The sequence below is a fragment of the Hippocampus zosterae genome, chromosome 9, assembly GCF_025434085.1.
Source record: "Hippocampus zosterae strain Florida chromosome 9, ASM2543408v3, whole genome shotgun sequence".
Lineage (NCBI taxonomy): Eukaryota > Metazoa > Chordata > Actinopteri > Syngnathiformes > Syngnathidae > Hippocampus > Hippocampus zosterae.
Genome location: NC_067459.1, coordinates 14,820,361 through 14,848,152, shown reverse-complemented (window position 1 = coordinate 14,848,152; position 27,792 = coordinate 14,820,361). Strand labels below are relative to the sequence as shown.

The window sequence follows — 27,792 nt, the reverse complement described above, 5'->3', positions numbered from 1 at the left end:
CAAACATAACATTTTTGTATTGTGCAACTTTTGTTTTGTACCTGAGATATTTCCCATAACTGTAAATGTTCTCAAATGTACGATGGACCAAGTGTAGTTCTATGTAACCCTTTCAGGGGAAGTGGTTACTACAGTGAACAGCTTATCATGTTATCAGGTTATAGGGTGCATGAAAGGGTTAAAATATTGACTATAATTTTTAATCTGAGTGAGATTCAAATTACTGTTCTGATTTTTGGGGGTTCAAGAGTATTGAGTAAATGACAACAAATGAAAATTTATAGTATTAGTAGTGCTGTAATAGTAGTTCTGGTAGTAGTAATTGTCATCATCATCATCATCATCATCAACAATAATAAAAAAAGTTGGAGTACACGACTGAAAAGATGACCCAAGCCGTGATGGACAAAAACAGCCCAATTAACCATTATATTTTATTGTCAAACTAAAGCCTGCTATTTACACTTTACACTTTAATTTGGCAAATGCAGTATGCCTCACAAATAGAAAATGTTTACATGTATACACATCATCAATATAAAGCCAAGTCTCAATCGCCAAAAGCTATTCAGAAACTATGTGTCACTTCCAGAGACGAGAGTATTGTAACGTCAGCTACAAAAACATATTTAGGAACAGGAATTGCATGTTTGACATTTTCTATTCACCGACCTTGTAGCATTTCTGTGTTCAAAGGCTAAAGGCATTGTTTTTTTTTTCAAGCGGTAGGTAGTTTGTTGTCGTTTTGGTTTTGTCCCTTCAAATAAAGAACTCTCATCCACAATACAGGGCTGAACTCAAACACTGAAAATACATTGTAAGGGACAGACAATGATTTCCTTGAGTTGTTCAAAATTGATTTGTGAAAATATCTTCATAGCATGAATCTAAATGGCTAGAGCTAAAAATAATAGATTTGATATACATAAATAAAATCTGGCATCTGAATATAAAGTCCTTTTTGGACACAAGCGGTATATCTTGGGGTGCAAAATAGATCTTTACAAAAATGATATGCATTCATTTGCTTTCTTCATTTACACTTGAAACTATATTGTCTGTACTGTATTCTCATCAAAAACAAACATACAAAAAAAAAGACAACTCCAAACAGCAAAAGCAGCCCATACAGTATATGCATGTTGTTAGCGCGATGTCACCCCAATGATAACATGATCCACAACCCTAAATTAATTACGTTTGAGATGAACAGATGATAAGATAAGAGCACCTTTATTAGTCTCGCAATGGAGAAATTCCCAATTCCCAGCAGCAAAGTTATGAAAGGAAGAAGTAGAAGAACAAAATATAGGGGCTGCTGGAAAGGCAGCCACTCTATTGTGGAAAGGATTTCACTTCAAGAGACAAGCAATGGAATTTTGATTGAAATGTATCTGACACCACTGCATCAACAACAAATCAAGACTATTAGCAGACACGTGCTCGCTTAAGTGATGCTTTTGTCATTCACTCATCCTTCCCTTAAAAAATGTCTCTGATTTATCACATATCACATCTGAGAGATCAAAATGCTTATTTTAGAGGTCATAAAAGGGACTATCTTGTGAATAGTAGGATATTTGAGTCAAAGTTAAGACCATGACTCAGACCGTCAGTCATTACATTTTTTTGATAGTACCGGTAGTTGAATTCGTCTTTGAGCTGTAAATGAAACAAGAAAGTGATCTCCCTCAAAAATGAAAAGTTTTCTAATCCGCTTATCCTCACGAGGACATCCTTAGTATGAACAACTACAATATCTGTTTGTCTGTAGACAGCATAAAAAAAGTACAAACCGTAAAGCAACTACCGTAGAAGACATTAGTTGACTCTAAAAAACTTTGGACATCTTGGGTTTTTTTTTCTTTGCATCTTAGGGTCGTTTGGCATTTTCTTATATCACTCCCACTTAAAAGATTAAACATTTTAAGATTTCACATTAAACTCAAAATTTGGCTCGGGTAATAAAGAAATTTGTCCAGAACTGTCTATGCAGTATAAGGTCACAGGTAGTTGTGTAATCATAGATATATATAGAGTGATGAGCAGTTGTTAAAGTTAAAAAAAAAAAAAATATATATATATATATATATATATGTGTGTGTGTTAGTTTGTTTGTTTGTTAAGATTAATCAAAACTAAATCATACATAATGTTTCTGAGCATATAACTTGACGAGTAGTTAAATACAGTTCTTTTGAATTTAAAAAGACAGCAGTTCTATAAAATGGACAGTAGACACTACTGTTTGAATGTCTTTCCTTGACTTGAGCGCGAGAGAATAACTTAGCCTTTTCTTTTTTTTTTAATTAAACACTTTAGAAATGTATACAAAGTTTGTTTTTACAGTACCGGCTGCCGTTGTTTGTGGGTAACATGGCTAGATCAGCGCAAAGCTGATTGCTGCATGAGTTAATTCTTGAAATTAAAGAGCATTATTTCTGCTCTGGTACACTCAGTGGCCACAGTCAAATTAGATCTGTGGCAAAATATTTGCATTGGCAAGGATAATAAAAGTAAAAGAGGTGATCATTTAAAAATATGTGTACAATAATATTTGCGGGGAAGTGCCCTGGATCCAACTAGGGTGTGTGAAAACTTCCGTTAATGTGACGCATTGTAGTTTTCCTCCCATCCCTGCGCATTTTCAGGTGTGCCTAATCGGGTGGCCAGTGAATGTATGTGTATAAATAACATTGCAGTAAAACGTTATTTCAGCTCCGTCAATACAAATGTGACATTTTGCTTGCCATGTTTACGTGCTAGCTCTTAATTCTCGTTGCTCCTCCGTCTCTGAACACACTCACGCAGGTTCTAGTGGCCCCCGCCGGCACTGCCACTTCCCGACGTCCAGTCGATTATTATGAAGGTGAGACTCATTATCATGAAAGAGACACCCAAGGCGGCAAAGCAGGCGGCCTATAACAAAAAAAGTTCGGAATGACATCAGTGCATCGCTGGAAGCTTAAAATGATCGACATGGTGGAACAGGTCGAACTGATCTCACCAGGATCTTGGGAAGAGAGCTCATGGGTTCGCTTTCTTTGGGAACAATGCGGATGTAGAAGACAGCGGGGAAGATGAAAATAAGGCAAGGAGCAGACGTGGCACCTGGAAACATGACGCATAAACGTGTGCAACAAACATTAGCAGCACACTATTTCAGCAATGTAAGCAAGTTCTTAGTAATACTCACACAGTCTCGATATGTGCGCACTAAAAAAAATAGCCGGGTTGCTTTGCTAGCCCACTACCTGGGTAGCTGTCGATTTTCAGCAGATTGGGTTAAAACAAACATTTTTTTTGAAGTGGCGAGTAGATCACTTAATGTACAAATTTGTTATTTTGTTTCATGTGTGTTCGCGTAGAAATTTTTGAAATAATTGTGAAACATTTTCCACAAAAAGTCACAAATTATAATCAAGAGAGTGTAAGTGAAAAAAGTGGAACATATACAAAAACAAGTAGCAAATGAACAACAAGCTTGTTGGATAAGTGTGCACACCCTAAAAGTACTGCTCTAATGAAAACCCTCAAGTCTTTTTGTAGTAAAGTCTATAAATTTGGTACATCCTTTTTGACCACTCTTTTTAAAAAAAAGTGTTCCAAATGTGTTGTGAGGACATCAATAGTGGTCTTCAGTGCACACAACACAACGCAAATGTTGCCTGTATTATCGCTGATGACCCGAAAGGGTCAAAGTGTGTTCAAGGTCGTCTCTCTGCCAGTGTTGTTGTTGACAGGTAACTCAGCTTCTAAATCCGCTGTACAGTACTGTATATCATGTATGTTTAAAGGCCCTCTATGTTTGTACCCCTGCGTATTTGTCAAGCTGTCGGCTGCCTTGAAAATGTCCTTGGCAGTACAGCATGTAAATGGAAACGCTTTCAACTTTCACCTGGCCAAAGAAAGATGACCCCAATTCCGTGAAATAAGTGGCACAGTAATATTGACTCTATTGGCTGACTTTTTTTCCTTCCCCCTTTTATCTGTCAACATGCAATGGTCACGTTTTTGATCTCCACCGTGGGGATACTGAACGGGTAGAATAATGTTAAATGTAGGTTCAGACTGTAAACACAGACACAATAAATAAGTCATAATCCTAAATTAGGATACTAATTTAGATACAGCTGTATATTATACATTACAGAGTACCTTTGCGAAGATATTAAAAGAGAAGTAAACCCCCCAACCCAATTTATTTTTTATTTTTTTTCACAATAATATGTTCTCTGCACTTCACTATTCTAAACACTGCATTTTGATTCATATCGCATTTGTGGAATATGGGTTATGGCGCGAAATCGGCTATCACAAGCGGCGGACATTTTGCCATAACCCGTCACTGAAAATGACATTACAGTTGCTCAGGGCTCAGGTAACGACCAATCACGGCTTACCTGTTTTCTGAGGCTGAGCCATGATTGGTCGGTACCAGTGTGAGTGGCTGGTGACCAATCCAGGTTTACCAGAGTCACTTGGGACATGTTAACGCTCACTTGTGAGCCTAATAAAGAAAAGCACTAAAGAAAAGGGAAAGCGATTATGCAGGTGTACCTAATGTGGCCTGTGAGTATAGAGCTTACACTTAGGTGAAACCCGACATTTATAGTACTGTAGTACGAAATAGCTTTGAATAATATGTACTAACCGATGATTCCGAAGATGCCCAGAATGTTGGGGGCAAAAATGACCAGCATGTTGATTAGAATGAGTAGGACTAGAGCGATGGCGATGTGACGCAGCCAGCTGAAAGCCTTGGTGGGGAACAACATCTGCTGAATGGCTCTGCGCACCTGTGTACACACACACATACACACACACATGGCCAGGCAAAATGAAATTAGCCACATTACTTTGCTGTACGGTCGCCTCCAAGCGGAAGAAAGTGGAAACTTACGGGGAAGAGCACGATGGGGACGGTGAGTGTGACGGCGGTGAGGACAGCCACACGCACGCACAGGATCAAAGTGTCGTAAGGATCAATGCGGCTGTAAGTGTGAAGCAATTCTGGCTCCACGTTGCCTGCAGGAATACATTCAGAAATGTAGTAAATATTCATGTATATTCATATATACACATTTTTTATATATTTAAAAACATGTTATTCATCATCTTATATTTACAGTTGATGTAAGTATATAAGTAAAAACCACCAAGTTGAAATGCCAGGTTTCTGTGAAGTAATAAAAAATGACTTTTGTTATTAAGACCCTATTTTATAGTAACTTGAACTCTCATTGAACATCTGTATCTGTAATAATATGAGGAGATTAAACATTCTTCCATTTTGTTTTATTATATTTGTATGCTTTCACACTCAAAATGGCCCTCTGTGAGGAACTGTAACTATAACTCATTATCTGTGACCGATGACAAAAATTTGTTTGACATTCTCGTTATAAAAGTAGCACCGTATACGTTAATAACTACAAAACAATCAATGTGTGGATATGATTTGGAATCACATATGAGGGCTCACCATAGAAGGTTAGGTAGCCAAAGAGAGCTGCCAGAAAGTACATGGTGTACATGACAAAGATGGAGATGTTGGACACCTTCTGCATCTTCTTTTTAGTGGGGCTGCAAGAAAAAAGTGCCATGTAGTTTGAATTTTGAAAATGATTAACATTTTAGAGACAAGCAACTCACTTGCGGAGCTCAGTGTAAATGGGGAGGACCTCAGGGTGGCAAACAAAGGCGAAAGCCAAGATGGGGATGGTGTAGGCTGTCTGGAGAAGCACACAATACATTACACCTACAGGAAGCGAACAAGGAATAATAATATGAATTGTTCATTTCTGAGCTGCTTGATTGAAGTTCTTCCACACTAAACCCATCCAAGAATGACTTCATCAACCTTGCTTCCATCTCGGGTGTGTTGGCTCACCTGTGAGTTGAGGGTGAACATGCGCGGCGCGCAAAGGGCGTCTTCCTCTTCGCGAGTCAGGAGGTGATCGCCAACGTGGTTTGACACGTTCAGGCTGGGGGGGGCCGTGGTGTTGAGCGAGTTGAACTCCTCAAAGTGGCACGGAATTTGGAACTTCTTGTAGATGACCTGTAGAAGAGAAAGGGTATTTGAAAAGGCACTGCTTGGTGAAGACATGAATGGGGATCATGACAGAAAGAAGTGCTGCGCTACCAAACTTAGCAAAACGCACAAGTACACTGGCGACGATGTTAACAGAACACACAAACGTTACAACCTGAATCACATTGTAGGCTTTCCAAGTTAACTTCAAGGACATCCGCTTCTATGCCTTTCTGTGACTCTTCCCGTCTCTCTTTATCTCTATTTCAACCATCCGATGACATTTTACGACAACATTTGAACAGTATCCTGAAAAAGACCGTTTTCAAGACCATTTCTAACTGAACCAGGAAATGGAGTGTGCCATTCGTGGATCAAACATTTGTTGTGAATTTCCCTTAACCATTCCCTCCTCGGTCAACATACCGCAGTGAGGAAGAACACCATGCAGCTGAGAGAAAATCCGCTGGTATAGCCAAGGTAACCTGAAAGAAGACAGAGTAACAGAGGCAATAGATAGGTAGGTAGGTAGGTAGGTAGGTAGGTAGGTAGGTAGGTAGGTAGGTAGGTAGGTAGGTAGGTAGGTAGGTAGGTAGGTAGGTAGGTAGGTAGGTAGGTAGGTAGGTAGATAGATGAACTTCGAGTCACACAGTATGTGGAAGGGGATAGCGTGTCCACTTACCCAGCTGCTTCATCAGGGCCAGGGGCAGAATGACACTGGCGGAGACCATGATGACCAGGTAGTTGCCATTCAAGTACCAAAGACTGTTAAGAACAGGAGTGGGGGGAGGGGGGTGTACTTATTTGAGCTGATGGGTTTTGAATATCATGTCAATTATCATTTTGCTGACTGTGCAAGTGCAACCGTATTGATTCATTTGAGTCCCCAAAGGTGAAATCCGACACGTTGAAGTTTTGCCGTGACGATACAATGCAGGCCACGTAGCCCCTAAAACGTGCATGACTTTTATTGCATCGGAAATTTCAAGGTTGCCACTGCCCCCCTTTCAATCCTGTATTGCCTACTCACCACCTACTAAATGTGGACACTCTCCATTGATGGCATTCATAAAACATAACACCTGAGGAATATACAATATGTGGAGTAGATAGAAATTCCCAATGCTGATTGTCTTATCGTAATTTCAACCATAGGAAATAATGCAGGCATGTCTTCCTAGAGCTGGTACCGCCAGAAACCTTTTATTTTGGGTTGAACTGCAAATTGTTCCAGTTTTGGGGTATTTGACTTTGGGGGCACCGAAGTAAACCTGTTCGCACAGAATTTTCATCGCCAATGTTGCTTTGTGTCTGTCCGTCATGGCTGACCTACACTTTTGTGAGATGGACCTCCAGTCATTTTTTCCCATTGTTTTGACACCCCTTCAGAACAGTTTACAGTCAACAGTCAATGTGCGGACCCAACGATGTGTTTAATGACTATGGGAAAAAAGATTCTTCAACTGGCATGCCAAACCTAACAAATATCATCTCGAAGGGGCAATGATGGTAAAGTGCAAACATCGATCGTTGGCATTCGTGTAGCAGGACAAGTGCTCCAAGTGTGTATGTGTGTGTGTGTGTTTTTGAAGTCCAACAATTGCAGGTCATGTCATCTTTTAAAACCCTCCCAGCAGGTCATTGCGGCTCAGTTTTCACATCAAACTTAGCCAAGCTCAGGTACTGTGTATCAGTTGACAGATCAAAAGAACAAGACACTTCCTGCAGGTTGTTCGAAGAATATAAGCCAGATAACATTTATTTGATGGAATTATAACCTCATATCAAGTTTTGTTTTGGTGTGATGATAAGAAAGCTGACAATGTTTCTCTTTCTCTGTAATATTGGATCAATACTGCTGGGAGACTACGCAAGACATCTGTGCATGCAGCAACGTGATCTCCCGTGTTCATGTCTGTGTTGATGTTCCTGTGTGTGTATATGTGACCTCACCTAAGGAAAACTGGGCAGAACCAGTCATCGGGTTAGATTTGAACTGTCTTCTTGCATGCAAGTTTTTATTAAATTGGAGCTCTCATTATCCTCAAAGTACTGGTCTGTTGATGTTGACATTCTTTTATTTTACATGACATATCCGGTTAACTTCTTTTTACACTTCTACAATTCAAATTGAGATGAGGTGCAGTTTTGGCAATTTTTTTTCTGACTTACACGTTTATCATTAAAATCAGGATTGTTGGTATGTATTAATTGTCACGTCGCGTGCTCGCCAGCAGGTGGCGGGTTCTCCCGCCACCTGTTCGGCACACCTGCCCGTTATTTCGGGCTGATTACGTGCCTTTATTAGGCGACTCCGGCAGTCATCTCACTGCCGGAGAATTCCTTACCGTGCCATTGTTCGCTATTTGCTATTCTCGTCGTTCGACCATTTCTCGCTGCCCTATTGCCTTACGGCCCCAATTCTTCGCGTACTTCATATTGTCATCTAATTGTTTTCTCGGTAGTTCCTCGCCCTTTATCGTTTCGCGAGCGTTTTCGGTTATCTTCCATATTCTTTCCTGGTTCTTATTTGACCAGCGCTTTCTGTTACCGTTTTCCCTGTTCGGGCTCCTTTTGTTATTTATTAAAATCCCTTTGTTCACACAAGATCTTTTCGTTGTCTGCTTCTCCGGGGATCCACCTCGTCTTTTTTTTCTGTTGTGCACGAGGCGATTTCTCATCGCCTCGGGCTCAACGTGACAGAATTCTCCGGCCACCATGGATCCCGCAGACGCCGAAAAGATCTTGTCCGCTCTTGCTCGACAAGAGCGGCAAGTGAGTCAGCACCGCCAAGCCCTTACGGAACTCAACGGCGCGGTCTCCATGCTGGCTCATCGGTTCGATGATCTCGAACCTCGCCTTATTCGGGTGGAGGAACGAAGACCACCTTCCGGGCTTCGTCCTACCACCCCGGAGGCTCCCTCCTCGTACCCTCCTATGTCGAGGGAGCCCTCGCTTCCACACCCCCCTCGCTACGGGGGTGAACACGGGCAGTGTGGACACTTCCTACACAATTGCTCGCTAATATTTGACCAACAGCCGTCCGCCTACGCTACTGACGCCGCCAAGGTGGCCTATATCATGAGTCTCTTGACAGGTCCGGCGGCATCGTGGGCAATCGCGACCAGCGACGCAAAGCCGAATCTCCGCACCTCCTATCCGGATTTCGTGGCAGCCTTCCGTCGGGTGTTCCACCATCCCGTGCGGGGCAGAGAGGCGGAGGGGCGGCTGCTCGACCTGCAGCAGGGAAGGCGTTCGGTCGCTGACTACTCCATCGAGTTCCGGATCCTGGCCGCGCAGAGCGGTTACGACGATCGGGCCCTGTGTGGACTGTTTCGCCGTGGCCTGAACTCATTACTCAAGGACGAGCTGGCGACCCGCGACCACAGCACCGATTTGGAGGAGCTGATCGACCTCGCCCTCCTTATGGACAATCGCCTGAGGGAGCGAGGCCGGGAGCGTGGAGGTGATCGGTATCCGTCCCGCCGCACCACGTACCGTGAGGAACATCGTGGGTTCGGTGATCACCCCCGGGACGAGCCGATGCAGCTGGGCGGCAAGGACGGTGGTGCGGAGGAAGAAAGGCGCCGTCATCGCGACCGTGCTACAACTAGCGGCGACCAACCATCCCCCCGCGCCGCAACCAGCCATCCGGGATCGTCCTTCCACGCTCCTCCCGAGTACTGTGAGTCACGGCCCCGCGCGTCGCCCCCCGAGTCTAGGCGAGTCGATAAGCGACCAGGACATCCTAATAGACTCGAGCTCGAGGCGGAGGTATTCGGCGAGTCCCGGTCAAGACGGGTTCGGGCCCTGGTGGATTCGGGAGCCGATGATTGTTTAATGGACACTAATCTCGCGTCCGAACTGGGGTGCTTTTTAGAGGAGTTGGTTGTGGCGAAGCGGGTGCGTGATCTGGATGGGCGCCTCCTGGCGGTGGTAACGCATCGAACGGAGCCGTTAAAGCTTTCATTATCCGGGAATCATATTGAGCATCGTCGTTTTTATGTTATGCGGTCCCGGAACGCCCCGATCATCCTCGGTTTACCCTGGCTCCAGACGCATAACCCGGTGATCTCATGGGCGCGCCCCGCTATCGATAGCTGGAGCCCTTATTGTTACCAGCACTGCCTGCGGTCAGCCGTCGGGAGGCACGAACGCGTCACGCCCCCCGAGGAGATCTGCCTTGACGGAGTGCCGGAGTGCTATCGGGATCTTGGGGAGGTCTTTAGCGAGGATCGCGCGCGCTCCTTGCCCCCACACCGCCCCTACGATTGCGCGATAGACCTGCAGGCGGGCGCTCCGTTGCCAACCTCGCGTCTGTATCAGGTATCCCATCCCGAGCGTGAGGCGTTAACGGAGTATATTAACAGCTCGCTCGCTGCAGGTCTCATCAGACCATCACGCTCACCGTTAGGGGCGGGTTTCTTCTTCGTAGGGAAGAAGGATAAGTCCCTACGACCCTGCGTAGACTATCGTGGACTAAATGAAATTACAATTAAAAATAGATACCCGCTACCCTTGTTGGACTCCGCCTTCGCCCCATTGCAATCAGCCACCATCTTCTCAAAATTAGACTTACGCAGCGCGTACCACTTGGTTCGCATCCGAGAGGGCGACGAGTGGAAAACCGCGTTTAAGACCCCCCTGGGCCATTTCGAATATCTCGTCATGCCTTTTGGCCTCACAAACGCACCTGCCGTCTTCCAGAACCTCATTAATGACGTGCTCCGGGACATGATCAACATCTTCTGTTTTGTTTATCTTGACGACATTTTAATTTTTTCTCGTTCTCTGCATGAGCACCAGCAACATGTTCGGCTGGTGCTACAACGTTTGCTCGAGAACCGGCTCTTCGTCAAGGCAGAAAAGTGTGAGTTCCATGTTCCCGTCATCTCCTTCCTGGGGTTCATTATAGAACAGGGCAAGCTACGGGCGGACCCCATTAAGACGCGTGCGGTCACTGAATGGCCGGTCCCGTCCAACCGTAAGGAGCTGCAGCGCTTCTTGGGGTTCGCCAACTTCTATAGGCGTTTCATCCGTGGTTACAGCCAGATGGCGCTTCCCCTAACCCGCCTTACCTCGGTCAAAATCCCTTTTAAGTGGGACCCTGCCGCGGATGCGGCGTTCGCGCGTCTTAAGGCGGCGTTCACTAGTCCCCCGGTGTTGCAACATCCTGACCCTGACCGCCCTTTCGTCGTAGAGGTGGACGCCTCGGATTCAGGGGTGGGTGCGGTGCTGTCCCAACGCTCCCCAGTCGACCAGAAGCTGCACCCCTGCGCCTTCTTCTCCCGTCGACTCAGTGCCGCCGAGTCGAACTACGACGTGGGCAACCGGGAACTGTTGGCTGTGGTCACCGCATTACAGGAGTGGCGGCACTGGCTCGAGGGGGCTAAGGAACCGTTTACCGTATACACGGACCATAAGAACCTCGCCTACCTCCGCTCCGCGAAGAGACTTAACGCCCGTCAGGCCCGGTGGGCCCTCTTCCTCACCAGGTTCGACTTCGTTCTCACCTACTCCCCCGGTTCCAAGAACACTAAGCCTGACGCCCTTTCCCGGCTCCACGAACCTGCGGGGAGGGACCGTTCCCCGGAGACCATCCTCCCGACCCAGTGCATAGTGGGGGCCGTCCAGTGGGAGATTGAGCAGCGGATCCTGTCCGCCCTGGTGGGGGTGCAGGTGCCGGCGGGGTGCCCAGCAGGGAAGCTGTTCGTGCCTCCTGCCCTCCGTTCGGAGGTCCTGCAGTGGGGACACGCATCCAAGGTGGCGTGTCATCCCGGGGTGAACCGGACTGTGCAGCTTGTCGCCCAGCGTTTCTGGTGGCCGGAGCTCCGCCGCGACACGACGGAGTTCGTCAAGGCCTGCACCTCCTGCGCCTGCGGCAAGTCGTCGCATCAGCCCCCGGCGGGACTGCTCCAACCGCTGCCCATTCCTCCTCGCCCGTGGTCTCACATCGCGGTGGACTTCGTCACGGGCCTACCGCCTTCCCGGGGCCGGACGGTCGTGCTCACGATCGTGGACCGCTTCTCCAAGGCCGCTCACTTTGTGCCCTTGTCCAGGTTGCCGTCGGCGCTGGAGACCGCCAACCTCCTCATCCAGCACGTCTTCCGTCTCCACGGCATTCCGGCGGACATCGTATCGGATCGGGGGCCCCAGTTTGTGTCCCGCGTCTGGAAGCGGTTCTGCCGGTCCCTCGGAGCTACGGCCAGCCTGACCTCGGGATACCACCCTCAGTCCAATGGGCAGGCTGAGCGCGCCAACCAGGATCTGGGGGCGGCCCTCCGCTGTGTCTGTCTCCACCGTCCGGCATCCTGGGCCGACCACCTGCCCTGGGTGGAATACGCCCACAACACTCTCGTCTCCTCCGCTACAGGCAGGTCGCCGTTCATGACGGCCTACGGCTACCAGCCACCGCTGTTCCCGTCCCAGGAGGGGCTGGTGGAGGTCCCTTCCGTGCAGCGCCACCTTAAGCGGGCCCATCACGTGTGGAGGGAGGCCCGGGCTGCGTTGTCCCGCACGGCGTCCCGGAACCAGCGGATCGCTGATCGTCGTCGGCGCCCGGCGCCCTCATATGCGGTGGGAGAGAAGGTGTGGTTGGCTACGAGGGATCTTCGCCTGGCCGGCTCGTCTGCCAAACTGGGGCCCCGATTCGCTGGCCCGTTCGAGGTCGAGGCCGTCATCAGCCCCGTCGCGGTCAGGCTCCGGCTGCCGGCCTCCATGAAGGTCCACCCCGTGTTCCACGTCTCCCTGCTCAAGCCTGTGTCTTCCAGCGCCTTGGCGCCCCCTCCCGCTCCGCCGCCGCCCCCGCGGGTGGTCGACGGGGACCCGGTGTACACGGTTCGTGCCATCCTGGACTCTCGGCGCAGGGGCAAGGGCTTCCAGTACCTGGTCGACTGGGAGGGCTACGGGCCGGAGGAGCGGCAATGGGTGCCTCGCTCCTGGATCCTTGACCCGTCCCTTCTGCGCGACTTCCACGCTGCTCATCCGTCCAAGCCGGGTAGTCCGCCGGGAGGCGTCCGTTGAGGGGGGGGTACTGTCACGTCGCGTGCTCGCCAGCAGGTGGCGGGTTCTCCCGCCACCTGTTCGGCACACCTGCCCGTTATTTCGGGCTGATTACGTGCCTTTATTAGGCGACTCCGGCAGTCATCTCACTGCCGGAGAATTCCTTACCGTGCCATTGTTCGCTATTTGCTATTCTCGTCGTTCGACCATTTCTCGCTGCCCTATTGCCTTACGGCCCCAATTCTTCGCGTACTTCATATTGTCATCTAATTGTTTTCTCGGTAGTTCCTCGCCCTTTATCGTTTCGCGAGCGTTTTCGGTTATCTTCCATATTCTTTCCTGGTTCTTATTTGACCAGCGCTTTCTGTTACCGTTTTCCCTGTTCGGGCTCCTTTTGTTATTTATTAAAATCCCTTTGTTCACACAAGATCTTTTCGTTGTCTGCTTCTCCGGGGATCCACCTCGTCTTTTTTTTCTGTTGTGCACGAGGCGATTTCTCATCGCCTCGGGCTCAACGTGACATTAATAATACAGAACCTTGAGTCCTTCTGTATTTCTAAATCAAATTCAGCCATTCTGCCTCATTTTAAATCAGAAAATCAAATATACAATCACGTCTTAGTGAAACCATTTCGATAGAAGTTTTAATACTGTTTTTCAGTATTTAGATGGAGACATTAATGTCATGTAACGTAACGTCAGCTCATTTTCAAAAGTTTGCATCATCACACTGTCGTCGTGTATAAAGAACAGCCGAACAGTTTAAAACCTAACCATGTACGCAACGCTTTCGTGTTCTTACATTTCACTTTTGAAATGGGCCTTTATGTAACCAAGTGAAATGTGACACTTTGTTTGCTTCCAAGCCAGAAGAGTCAATTGAAAGTTCACACCCCCGATTTCAACTTCACCTTCTGTGGCCAATCACATAAAAATGCACTTTATTTTTACCTCTAATAGTATGTTCGCATCTCGTACTGCTATATATACATTTATATCATAATATTTTAATTACTTCTGAAGTGGAAGGCGTCATTTTGTTCGTCAGCCTCAAGTCATCGGCATCTATTTTAAGAACCACGGCTGGAAATTTAAAAAAAAAAAACACACGCACACAACTCCCTCCGCCCCTCATTCCACACCGGCTGCTCGATGCCAAAGATTGGAGCAGCGGGAGGCACGCCAGGCGGACATGAGCCTTCGATGAGGGGCGGCGCAGAGGTGACATGTCCTCGCGCTCGGAATGAAGACCTCGTGTTACCATCTGCTGCTGTCACTTGTTTGTGTGTATCTGGTGAAAGCTCATTCAAATCAACTCAATGAACTTGACATGTTCACCTACAGTGAATCCAGCAGTGAAAAAAATGTAAGCATAAAATGGAGAGAGAATGTGAATTGAAGAGTCAGTGTGTGAGACGTTTGCTTTCAAGAGGGGATTGGTAGGTTGGGGAGGTTATTCGGTCAATTCAAACTATGGCAAGTCACGATTGTGTGAGCATGAGCTGTGGTCAACAGCAGCTCCTATGTGAGTGTGCTTAACGAGTGTTTACTTTTCTATCAAAGTTCAATAAAAAGCTGAAAAGTGGAATCTGCGACTTTGGCCCTCCTTTCCCACAAGAGGGCATCACTCGTGTACTGTAAAAATCCATTTTAAAAATAAATAAAGTCTCCACTGATTTCCTTGGTCAACAGCAGAGAAAATTAATGATGAATTAGAGGGAGAATTTGCAATTTAATTTGTTGTTGTTGTAAACTGAAAAACAATTTTGTTGAAAGTTTTAAATTTGATTTCGTCGAGTAGTTGCATGAAATAAAATCATCTGGATCAGGATTTTTTTTTCTTTACCATACTGTAGATTATACATCTACTTATTAATCATCTGAATCGAGACACATTTTTTGATTAGAATAGACATCGACTTGAAAAAAAAATGAGCTGGGTCAAGATGATTTCATTTTGTGCAACCACTTCACAAAATAAAATTGAATACATTCAACACACCATCTTTTTTTCAATTTGTACGTCTTATTTGAAATTCAAGAAAACACTGCACATGTAAGACTTATTTAGGGGGTATTTGTGGACAGTGTCGCAGAAAGTACAACTTCAAATCAATAAGATTTCATAGGACAGGAAGACTTCATTACAAATAAGGTGCTTTTCTGTGACAAGGAAACAGGTTAGCGCTTGACGAGAGAGTCAAAGCGCTAAGAAAGCGCTCTGAAAGAACGCGACATCATCCACCACCTCTCTCACAGCCAACATAAATAACCATATTTTTGCATTGTGTAAGTGTAATTAGGAGGTGTCCCAACACTTGTGTCTGTCTTGTACATCCTTACTTCTCATTCTGTGGTACTGTTGCTTTAAGTATACAGGGGAAGTGAAGGATGGGAGTGGCCCGAAGCTATGTGGCAGCACTCCTTTTGGAGCATGTTTGTTTTTACATTGGAAGAGCCAGAAGGAATCCAGAGCAGTGCTGTGCGGACTGATGCAAAGCAACTTAGGCATGACTGAAAGTTGACCTTGCGGCTACACCAAATGAGCTGACAGCAAGACGAGCCCCACCACCCCTGCTCGTTCAATTAAAAGCTTCCATTTTCATCACACCCCTCTAGTGCCTGCTGATCGGCCCTTGACTAGGCAAGCTGTGAAGTCACAAGTGGTGGGCTGTTAATGCTGCTACTCACTCTGCGTTAGGGTCAGCCTTCAAGAATGCTTGGATGACCAGAGGTAACTCGGACTTCACAATGTACAAGTAGCTGGACATGGCTGCAACAGAGAGAAAATAGCCAACCGTGAGTGCGCCTCATTGTAATAACTGGCACACTCTTAATGTGAAATCCGCGACAGTAGATATTAGGGTCAATGACGCTATTTCATCATTCCAAAAGCCCCATTCCGTTTTAAATCAGGCCCACTAACCATTTCAGTTATCAAGAGTCCAATATTTATTATATTCATCTCGCATTTAAGGTAATTCACACGTATATAAAGTTTTTATTTATAATCTCCTCTAATAATTGGATTTGGATTTCTCAAAAGTAATACAGCACAAAGTTATCCCACCGCAGCTTTGTGTAATGCTGCTTTCCTTAACACTCCAAAACAGGCCCCTGATAACTAAAGAATAATAAAGTGAAAGCGGCTTCAACTCTTGAGCTTTGAGAGCGATATTATCCACCTGCACTGCGAAAAACTGTCTTAACAGTTTTGTAGCCTTCATCTTAATTTGAGCAAATTATAGCCTTCCGCAATAGGCATGAGCATCTCCAACACTGTGTGTGATGCGATATCCATCCATCTATCGAGCTATTCATTTATCCATCCATCCGCCGCCTAGGGACAATTTAGACGAGAGCAAAGGTTCTTAACCTGGGTTCGATTGAACCCCAGGGGTTCGGTGGATCGGTCTCAGGGGATCGACGGAGCCTCTGCCAGGGAGGTTAAGGCACATCCGAGTCAACATGTCAATTAGTTATGATACGCCCGCTTGACCATCACTGCCTGGTTCATTTTGTGCGTAGTTAAAAAAAAATTAAGTCTTGAAATTGTATTTCTTTTTTTCCCCCTTTTTTTAATGAATGCATTTTTTTCTGTCTTGAATTTGTAAAAAAAAAAAAAAAAAAAAAATCAGATTTTTATTTATGACTAATCAAGGGTTCGGTTAATGTGCATATGAACTGGTTGGGTTCGGTACTTCTAACAAGGTTAAGAACCACTGGACTAGAGTGTTCCATTAACCTGCCATGCATGTTTTGGGAATGCGGGAGGATACCTGAGTACTCAGAGAAAACCCACACAGGCACGGGGAAAACATACAAATTCAAACAGGAAGGCCGGAGTCGGAATCAAACCCTGCACCTCTGCACAGTGAGGCGTACGTGATAACCAGTCTACCACCATACCGCCCGTAATGGGATATGTGCCTAAAAAAAAGTGCTAATGATGTCATTAATTGACAATTAATCCAAAGCTACGCCCAGTGTGTTATGATATGACTCACCTCCTATGTTCTGCAGAGTGATTGCAATACCGGCAGCCATTTTGCCAGGAGTGCCAAAGGCCCTGAAGCCCAGTTGTTCGTAAGCCCGAATTCCTGACACCAAAAAATTGTCACTTGATAAATTGTCACTTGATATCTCAGAGATACTGCCTACAATTCGTGGACCATTTCTCCCACAAGTCTTCTTGGGTAAACATGATGGGCTTTGTCATACCCAACTTTAAAAAAAAAAAAACACTACAGTATAAGCATTCTCCTTCTCATAAGCTTCGGAGGGTATAATAAAAGTGAAAGAACCAACATCTGAAAAATTCTATAAATAGCTGTTTAACATTCTTCGGAGGGAATAGAAATGATCATTTGAATATTCAATGATGTAAACAACCGGCTAAAATATTCTTACCCACGATGCCAGAGGATTTGAGAAGCAGATGAATGGAATAAGATGACAAGGCAGCCACTGCAGTTAGAAGAAACCTGCAATATGATGCAATTAAACTATATATTCTGTCCATGTCCATTTCAGTTATTCATATACTGGTTGGAAAGCAGATTCAAATTCTAAGGATAGTGTCCGACTAATTTTGTCCAGCGCTACCAGTTCTTTCCATGTCATGTTAGAGAAGTGCTGCTGTTCAACTTCCCATTTTTGTTCAGCTGCTGTTAGTTCGCTATGATTCTCAGCTGGTATTGATGAGCTTTTTATTTACTGATTTATTTATTTGATCATTTGTGATTGTTGACATGCTTTTGAGTCCAACTGTTTGTGAAAAAAGGGCATTGAGTAAAACTTTTGACTCCCATGTTCGCTTCGCATGTTAGCCTCTGGCTAGCTAGCTCGCTGCCACCGTCATATGTTTTGCACTTAGAATCAAATAGTAGAATGTGTTGACATTTCAGATTACATTAGTGGTTCGTTTATTGTTCTAACTGACTGAATTTGATTGTGAGTGCTGGTGGGTGGTGAAGGTTAAATTAGCCTGTGCGGGCCACGCACAAGCGCCATCGATTTGCAGTCTGGTCACGGAGAGGAAAACATGGCTGAAGTCTCAAAAACAAAAAGCGAACAGAAAAATGTTAGTCATTCAAGGGCTTGGAAAATACAGTCTTAGAAAATTGGCAACACTGACGAGCTGCTCATTCCATTTGATGGCCTATAGATGCTTGGTATAGAAACATTCCCGTGTATCATTTGTGTATTATGATAAAACCACATCAGAGAACTTTACTGAATCAGCAGAGAACTGTTTTAAATTGTTAAATAATAATAATAGTACATGTAATATGTCTTCTTGAAAGAAAAACTGAGGTACACGTTTGCGACTAAAGATCAAAACATTTTGTTGTTTTCAAAATATTAAATGGTTAATTTCTGCTCGCCTGTTAATGTATAAATAAAAAAATATTATTATCATGGGGACAGTTGGACTCGGGAAGGAATTATTCTAAACAGAGGTTCACTAAACCTGAGCCGGAGAGAGACACATTGGTTTCAATTGCCAGCATCTCAGAAGAGATCATGTCCTATAATAAACCCACCTATATGTATGCTCTTTCACAGACTCTAGAAAGGCCACAGCCCCAAAAATAGTCCAACCTGCAGTCCTAATGTGGCATCTGGATCTACTCACTTATGTCCTCTTACCATGTGCACAGTGCAGCTGTCAGGCGTGGCCTTGGTAGCCGCTGGTCCTTTAGTCTGCCTGCCTGTTTGTTTGAATGCAGGGTGTATCAAGTGGCAGGAGTGGGATTGATAAAAAGTCTAATGTCTGCCTTAGCCGGGTGAGCTACAGGACACAACTGCAAGCTTGCCTAACCTCTCTTTGGATGTATAATAATCAACCTGTATGGAATCTTTACTACCTCAATGTTTGGCCTCAAACTTACATTCCACGCCTCACCTGAGACAAGCCAATGGGATAGAACTAACGGAGTTCGGCATTCTCTGAGTGCTCTTGTGTTTATATGACAGATTTTTGGCTGATCTCTTGTACTGAGTCTCATGAGACCCTGCGGGTGTGCTTAATGAAGTGTAGGTAGGTAATGTGAGTGAAGCAGCAACAACTGTCCGTTGAGAAAACACGCAGACACCAAACATGTAAATGCTGGCGCTTTCTCAGGGTTTAGCTTCTATCTGACGTGAGTCAGAGCTTACAAGGCCTTCACCCACCCTGAAATACTGACTGGACTTAAGGGCTTGGGAAAGGGGATCTGATGTGGGTGGACCCTCTGACCAAATAGGAATGGAGAACGGTGTGTTCACTCGCTTGTTTATTATGACAAACGGCATTTCCATTCATGTGTGGGGCTCTATAGCCTTGAATCGTATTTAATATTACTGCTTTTGTCATACTGTAGCAAAACTATATGATGCTGTAACTACCCATGTTACAAATAACACTGGTCAACAAATTTTTTGCCAATTCTCTCAATCAGTGATTCAAGTAAACTTTTCTCGATGAAGTCTTTGTGCTGATTCCAAATATGTCCTAGTTTTTTCTCGAGCATATCCGGTTTTAATAACAATAATAATAATAATAATGATAATAAAATACCATAGCAGTACAATGCATGGTACAAACCGTATGCGCAAGCTTTTATAGATTACATTTATAAAATAGCTCAAAAACCTGATGAGCTAGATAACAATAGACATTATTGAAAACAGCATTAAAAATATGCAAAGGAACACATTCCTATCAAGCCATCGCTGATGAAAATTTGCTCTTGACCAGTGTAGTTTATCACCATGTGTCATGCAAAACAACTTTTTCCACACGACTTCTTGAGAGTATCTGCAACCATTAAACTGGTTGTCTGTATGCTATTTTCTGGAGTCCTTTCTCACCATTAAGATGAATTGTCAACTCATTCTGCCTGCAATGGCTAGCTGAAGTTAGCCTGGCAGGTTTAGAGAACGTCGATTTTTCTTGATTTTTGTCAAGATGAAATGAATCCTAAATAGGGCACTGAATATTTTTGGTACTACTCACAAGAAGAGGAGTATGCCAGTGTTGGCCATGGCATAAGCCAGTCCCAGAATTCCACTTCCCATAATGGCATTACCCAGGTTGAAGACGGACATACCAAAGGAGGTTTTCCCTTCAAACTGATACAACAAACAAGCGAAAAAAATATATATATAAAACAATAACAAATGAACAAACTCGGAACGTAGTTGTTTGTGTTTTCTCACATCTGTGAATCGGACCGGTTTCTTTCCATCCGCACCAGGCAAAAATTCCTCATTCTCCATTCCTCCATCGGGGTCATCGAATCTAATGTGAGACGTGAAGGCAATTATTTAGAGTGAATGTGAGACGCTTATTTCATTCCCAACATAGTTTAAAGCTTATGGTTCATTCAAGCCAACAACAGTAAATTAAATTGAAATTCAGTCTTAACCTGTCATACCTGACTGTTTGAGTGCCATTTCTGTGCAAGGATCCACCCATTGATGCAATAAAATAAACATGCGATAATGGAAAACAAAAGCAAACAGGCATTAGGTCAACACTCACTCAACCTGTTACGAAGCTCATCAGCAATGACAAATTCTTGCAACAAATACGCTTGGGAATGCACTTGGACATGCTTGTGAAGTACAAGAAACACTCACTGATCATCATCGAGCGACGTCTTCATTGGTACGTCAACATCATCGCCGAGGTTGTAACTTTTGCCATTGGCTAAGATATTCATCTCGGACTGAGCTTGATCCATCGTGAAAGGTGTCACGGATGCTCGGTGGATTATTTGTTGTCAGCAAAATTCTGTGTCTCTAATGGAGAAGGAAACACATGTTACACATTAAGCAAAGTGGACAATGGACAAATAAAATGGATGGACTATTCATTTCACACCCACTTTGTAATATGAAACCAAAAATCTGCAAGTAATGCCTACTCTCAAAAGGTTTAGAATTGATTAGATGCCACAATGTGGCAGCAAAGCGCCAATGTCAAAATGAAACTCCCCAACTCATTTCAAATACATCCTAGATCCCAAACTGCCGCCAGATGCCGCAAAATTAATTCTTACATTACTTTGGCCAGAGCTCAAAAAGAGTGAAAGGTGAGGTTTTCAGTGAGTAATAGGAGTGATGATCCCTCACAAAATATGCAAATACTGTATGTGAAAACCAAATTCTGAATATACAGCCTGTACTGTATTTTGCTGTGTGAAAGAAACATAGGTGAAGTGTACTTTCTTTGACTTCATAAGACAGACATGTTTAACATTGACAAGAAATGTCCAACACAAAGTAAGCGAAGCCTACTGATGCTTTTATTTGTCACATATTGTTAGCATGATACCATAATTGGCCATGCCATTTTTGAAAGTTGTTCTTAGAACAAGAAATTCATCAAACAAGCGGAATCCAGTGGCCTCGATTAAAATTTTGCGGTTTACCATTACCAAGATAATTAAGAAAAAAATAATAACCCCCATAATGCTTTTCAGCACTGAAAGGTTCCATAAGGAACCTTTCGCTTAAAAGTTGAAGGCAAAATGTTTCCTGTGATTTAGTAGCTCGCTCTTTGCAGAATATCGCAGCTCGGCCAGGCAAACATATCACACCGTCTCAGGTCAAGGCCTTTGGGGGGGGGGGGGGGGGGGATTCTTGTGTTTTGCGTACTGCGTGTCACAAGCTAGTGGATTTTCAGAGGCGGCACTAGTTTCACACGCTGGAGCAACGGCCGGTGCAACTTATAATAAATGGTTTAACAATAGTACTAATAATAAAACCACTCAAAACAGCAGCTCTCAAATGACTTGCAACATCGTTTGGACAAGTAAGCTAATTTCACAATCCCTTATAAACTTGCACATTTTTATATGAACCTGATCGGGACATGCAATGGAACCTCGATAGTCGAAATCCTCAATGAGGAACCAATTTACAGGTACAACTGGCAATAGCCATTGAACCAGCAACAGTAGCTTCAATACAAAAATGGCCGACTTCTTGTGAATGTTATAGCTTGTGAGCCGGGTAGCATGTTCACATATGTCTCTGAAATGATAAACTTGAGCTCTAACCCTGTGATGTGTGGTGTTTTAGGAGTGATTTGCCCTCCCAGACCTGCTCGGATCTTGCAGTGAATCATAAATATTAAACCTATTCAATATTCAAAATGGAAAATCTTTATGTGCGTGATCAGAATCAAGTTGGGCATAGCAACTCTCCGTGACTGTGACGTGAAACATGACGATAGGCAAATAGGAAGTCGCTTCAGGCTGAAAACCAAATTACAAAAAAAAAGAAAAAACATGATCATATAAATCTAACTTGTTTGACTTTAAAATTTCACATGTAACCATTGTGGAGATCAAATAATTAATTTACTCAAGACCAAACACCTTGGATGTACAGAGTACTATTTCGAGCATAATGTCCTGACCCATAAAAAGGTTTTTGGTTTTTTATTTTTTTGCTTTTCGCTTACTATGACAATGTGGGAATTTTTTTTCTTGTTTTCAGAAAATGATCCAAAAATTACTTAGAGGCAATTATGCAATAAGACTATTTTGGAATTATCAAAATCCCCAAAACAGAAGTTTAGCACCTTTTATTAATTCCACCAATTTTGTAGGATGTACGTATGTAGTTCAATTGATTCTTTAATCATTTATATTGAAATCAATATTTACATGAATATGTATCTTCTGAATTCCCCTGATATAGAAGCAGAAGAATTCTAACTCTTAAGGTTAGCCACCTTTAAGACGCAAGAACAGATTCGTATCAGGCTAAAAATGGGGCTGCTTCATGAAGTCATGCAATGTAACTCTCTTAAAAACATTGACAGTGTCTTACTCTGAGACAATGTGTGCACTGTTAATAAGACAAGGTACAAAAGATAAAAAAATTAACTTTTTTTGGACAGTGATATATTGTTACATTTCATTACTTATATACAAATGTTATCACGTTTGGTGAAATTCGGCTACACAAAAGGATCTTTTAATGCAGCAAGTGTTGCACCCCAAGTCTTTTGTTCTTTTCATAATCTGTATAGCTTGATGCAAGCTTATCATTAACTCTTTCTTTTTCCCCATGAAAGTGGTGAGCATCTGTTCATTACTAATACAGCTCACCTCTACCTCAATTTGATCCATCCATCCAGCCATCCATTATGCAAGCCGCTTATCCTCACAAGGGTCGCGTGGCGTGCCTGAGCCCATCTAACTGTCTACGGGCAATAGGTGGGGTAAACCTTCAACTGGTTGCCAGCCAATCGCAGGGCACAAATGGACGAACAACCATTTGCGCTCACACTCGCACCTATGGACAATTTAGAGTGTTCCATTAACCTGCCATGCATGTTTTTGGAATGTGTGACGGAACCAGAGTACCCCGAGAAACCCCAAGCAGGTACCAGGAGAACATTCAAACTTCAAAGTCAAACTTTTGACCTGAGGAATGGTATGTACTTACAACTATTTTGCCAAGGTCACCTTGCATGACCTGCTTGAGAAAAGACTGCGAGCGAGCTCAAAGGCGTTTGGCATTATGAGAAACTGTACAGTTTGGCATTTCATTGTAGTGCCACTGTTTTTTTAACATTTAAAATGTTCATTAACAAAGAATAGTGTTTAAAAAACGTGGACATTTTTTCCACAAGAAAATTATTTTCACCTTACCAATAGAGTATTTCTTTATAATTGCCAAGAGATTCTACCATGTTTTTTTTATTTGTAATCAAATGTATTGATTGTAATTTAATATAATAGATTAATAAAATACTCTGATTATACATAGACAAACAAAGATGCACTGAACTGACATTTCAAACAAACTACTCATTTCTATGACTTCAAGGAAGTGCCAAAATTACAAATACCAAATAGTACATTTCCACTTAGTCTTTTTTCCACATAAAGAAAAAAAAATAGAGAACAAGCAAATATTTTCCCTTCGATCCAAAGTCCATTGCCAGTAGCCTCTTCCCAAAAGAGGTTAGTGAATGTGGGTCCAACGTCATTGAGCCTGTTGACAAAACCACCACGAGAAGTTTGTTTTCCAGTAGCAGTCCACATATCACAGTTGACCAAATTTTCAGATGCTCATCTTGGCTAATACTGTAGAAAATGTTGGTCTAAATTATTGGAACACCAGGCTATCACATCAGGCTTTCACACGCTTGAAAGAGCAAACTGAAGCTAAAAACAGAGTCCACTCTTCTGAAGAGAGTCTTACAAGATGTTGCCATGGCTGTGCAAATTTTTATATTCCTCCAATGAGATGATGTGGCTTGCTATCAATCTGCTTTTAAGCCTAGCATGTCTTGATGCAGTGTTTCCCAACATTTATTAAGCCAAGGTGGGGATTTTACATTCGGAAAATGTAAAGGCACAACACCAAACAAAAATGTCACAAGAAAAAGAAATACTGAAATTATGATAATACTGCCTCAATTTACCAACAAATTAACTGATATTCTCACAAGAAGCCATAATTTATTCTTGTTGTAAGAATGGCAAGAGTTGGTTACGAAGGGTTTCATGTACCGACTGCCGTCGACTGAACTCAACTCAACTGTATTTATAGAGCACTTTCAAACAGCCATCGCTGCATACAAAGTGCTGTACATGGAGCAATTGAACATATACAAGAAACAGTCAAACAAATCGGTAATAAAGAAGGTAGAAAGCACCAAACAGTAAAACCAAGAACAAATCTAAGTCATGCTGAATCGAATGTCAAAGAATACAAGTGAGTTTTGAGGAGGGTTTTGAAGATGGGCAGCGAGGAGGCTTGCCGAATGTTCAGTGGGAGGTCATGCCAGAGAGAGGGACCAGCAACAGAAAAGGTTCAATGCCCTCTGAGCCTCAGTTTAGTCCTTGGTACTTCTAATAATGTCTGGTCCACAGACCTGAGGTGCCGGGCAGGTGTGTAGGGGCGGATGAGCTCAGAGAGGTAAGGTGGCGTGAGATTATGCAGAGATTTGAAAACAAAGAGGAGGATCTTGAAAATAACCCTAAAATGAATGGGGAGCCAGTGAAAGGATGCCCGAGTAGGAGTTATGTGCTCCCTCTTACGAGTACCAGTCAAGAGGCGAGCAGTGGCATTCTGGACCAGCTGAAGGCGCTTAATGGAGTACTGGCTGACTCCAAAGTAAAGGGCATTGCAGTAATCGAGCCGGGATGTGCCAAAGGCATGAATTACTGTCTCAAAGTGTTCATAAGAGAGGAGAGGTTTTATTTTGGCCAGCTCTACAAGGTGAAAGAAGCTGGATTTAACAACGGCACCAATTTGCCGATCAAGTTTGAAATCACTGTCCAGTCCAGTTTAAGGCCCAAGTTTGAGACTGTTGACTTAATATAAGGAGACAGGGCGCCCAAGTCTACAGGATGGGATGTACAAGGGCCGCTGGGACCAAACAGTATCACCTCTGTCTTCTTTTCATTGAATTTCAAAAAATGTTGTGCCATCCAGGTTTTGATTTCTTCCAGACAGGATAGAAGTGGCCTTGATGAGAAGGCGTCTTTTTTGCTCAGTGGGACATAGATCTGGCAGTCATCTGCAGAGCAATGGAAGGGAATACCATGTTTCCTTAAGATGTAACCCAATGGGAGCAGATACAGTGAGAACAGCAGAGGTCCCAGAATTGAGCCCTGTGGAATACCACATGACAGATGTCTAGTGGAAGAGTATTTGAATGTTCTACCTGTCACTGGCATGAATGAAAAGAAAGACATTAGTTGTAGAAAACGAAAAAAAAATTTCGGACCAATTATGTGAAAGTGGATCTCGATCGCACAGCTGACCCCCTGCCGGATGGAAAAAAAAACAACAAACACCTGCCCAACGTTTGCTTGAACTGGTGAGAACGTGCAGAGTTTGCTGACCGCAGCCGGGCTTATCTGCCAACTAGGACCCAACAGGAAAAAATCCATACAACAGGTTGTTGGTGTTTAGATGGGGGGCCAAAGTCAAAAACGATGCCCGGCCATGACCCAAAAAAGGGTTTTCATCAATCTGGATTTTTTTTTTTTTTTAGGAGGATCCCAATTCTGCGTTTTGCTCAAAATATATCATAGATCCGAGTGAGAATAAAGCATTTCAGATAACGGATGAATGAAATACCTTTTTGATCATTTAATATGAGCAATAATAAAGATATCAAATACAAGCGGAATATTTGACTGTTTATATTACTTTGTTCTTTTCTGTTTGTTTAACACAGAGAGAATATTCTGCAAAAAAATGTGACGTTTTTGGGAGGGTCAGTTATTTTTGTCTTGTGTTGTAATGTTGTGAATAAAATGTTTATTCGGCAAAAATAAAAATGGCCCCAACAGAACCCAGCAGATTGTTGCTCACGTTATGTGGCGATAGGTCTTAAGATTTTCAGCCTCTTCCATATGTAATATGTTTCTTATTTTTTTATCAGCTACAGTAGTCCCTTCAACCGGATCAATCCAATGCGGTGCACCAATGGGGCAATTAAAACATAATAAACCGTAATATAATAGAAAGAAAGAAAGAAAGAAAGAAAGAAAGAAAGAAAGAAAGAAAGAAAGAAAGAAAGAAAGAAAGAAAGAAAGAGGAAACATGCCTTACCAAAAAAGATTCAAATGTAAAAATTGGCAGGATTAATTCCTCAGGCGCGTGACGGAGAAAAACTTGTCCTCCTCAGTGTCGATATTAAAATGCGTTTGGGAGTTTTACGCACAAGGGTCGCTCGCCTCGATAGCGGCGAGCAATACTTGAGAAATGGTCGGCATTGTGAAGCACGTTGCAGCCCAAACTGTGGGGGTTGCAGAAGGTCCGCCTCCTTTGGTTGCGCTCTCCAATCCCCCCTGCAAGCCACTCACCCACCCACTCACACTCACGAGCGCCTCTCACACAAGCACCGCCGCCTCCTCGTGTGGCTCAAGTGGAAAACCATTTACGCACAGAGAGGCCTGTGCGTAAAGCACGACACTCGTGTTCCTGCTCAGCGTCACGGTAAAACACGTCATTCCTAAAAGACATTATCGTTACCCCTGCCTCGTTGTGTAAATCATGCCGGTCTGGTCTCCACATTGAGGCGCAGCAGCTTGTTAAGTGGAGTCCAGTGTTACATTTCCGGCTCACGTCTTCCAAGCACGCGAAAACAATGAACGGTTATTTCCGCCACGAGAGGTCTTCAGGGCAGCCAATAATAATCGTATATACACCCAGTGACCATTACATAAGGTACACCCGAATGCTTTCATCCAATTGACGCAGTTTTTATGGCTGTTTTACAAGGTTTATTGAGACACGTGTTTTACGTGAGAAAGATCTCACGCCACACCGCAAGACAAAATTGTCACGAAATGCATACATAAGTCACAAAATGTTAGGGATATTGGGCCTTTGGGTGAAATTTCAAGAACATAAAATAGACGATAACCTTTACAAGCGAACTTAGTTTGACTCGAAATGTTTGAATGCACTAGCTCAATTAGACAACTTTGTTTTCTAGCAACACTCATAAAACCGCTGGTGTCGTGTCTCCTGTAATACTCAATTAGGCTGAGCGCTCCCAATTGAATCAAGACATTAAGCGTCGCCTTTCTCTTAATTCATTAAAAATTGGTGAACTAAGAGCAAGCCACTCTCAACAAGGTTCCATTTTCCTTCCTCTTATCCTCGTCTTACGTCATCACGCCAGGACGTAATCTACTCAATACATGACAGCTGAGTTAAAACTAACACACATTGTGTTTGAAATAGCAAACCCAGAACTGAGCCATTGCTGTGGGGTTTTATAC

At 43.7% G+C, this 27,792-nt stretch overlaps 1 protein-coding gene across 2 annotated transcripts; it reads right to left on the bottom strand.

Moving 5' to 3' along the window:
• Positions 1 to 420: 420 nt before the first annotated feature.
• Positions 421 to 27,139, bottom strand: LOC127607289 (sodium-coupled neutral amino acid transporter 3-like). 2 transcript variants are annotated; one of them, XM_052075477.1, is made up of 16 exons: positions 26,615 to 27,139; positions 20,663 to 20,824; positions 20,240 to 20,321; positions 20,037 to 20,152; positions 17,447 to 17,520; positions 17,044 to 17,136; positions 15,728 to 15,809; positions 6,717 to 6,799; positions 6,461 to 6,519; positions 5,894 to 6,061; positions 5,656 to 5,735; positions 5,486 to 5,586; positions 4,904 to 5,028; positions 4,655 to 4,799; positions 3,008 to 3,111; positions 421 to 2,919 (listed from the first exon to the last, which is right to left on the bottom strand). In XM_052075477.1, the coding sequence occupies exons 2-16, from the start codon at positions 20,764 to 20,766 to the stop codon at positions 2,815 to 2,817; spliced, it is 1,521 nt and encodes a 506-aa protein (XP_051931437.1). In that variant the 5' UTR covers positions 20,767 to 20,824; positions 26,615 to 27,139; the 3' UTR covers positions 421 to 2,814. The 2 variants fall into 2 exon arrangements, with proteins under 2 accessions (XP_051931437.1, XP_051931436.1); XM_052075476.1 differs by lacking the exon at positions 26,615 to 27,139 and adding an exon at positions 20,458 to 20,478 and having other exon boundaries at positions 20,663 to 20,804.
• Between the last annotated feature and the right edge of the window lie 653 nt (positions 27,140 to 27,792).

What these genes read in the sequence shown, in the direction of transcription:
- LOC127607289 (XM_052075476.1), bottom strand. Translation starts at nt 20,766, where the DNA reads ATGGATCAAGCTCAGTCCGAGATGAATATCTTAGCCAATGGCAAAAGT. An exon ending in AATGGCACTCAAACAGTCAG is followed by an intron (nt 20,322 to 20,457) that starts GTATGACAGGTT and finishes GTCTCACATTAG; the next exon opens with ATTCGATGACCCCGATGGAG. An exon ending in TCCCCATCGTGCTCTTCCCC is followed by an intron (nt 4,800 to 4,903) that starts GTAAGTTTCCAC and finishes GTGTGTACACAG; the next exon opens with GTGCGCAGAGCCATTCAGCA.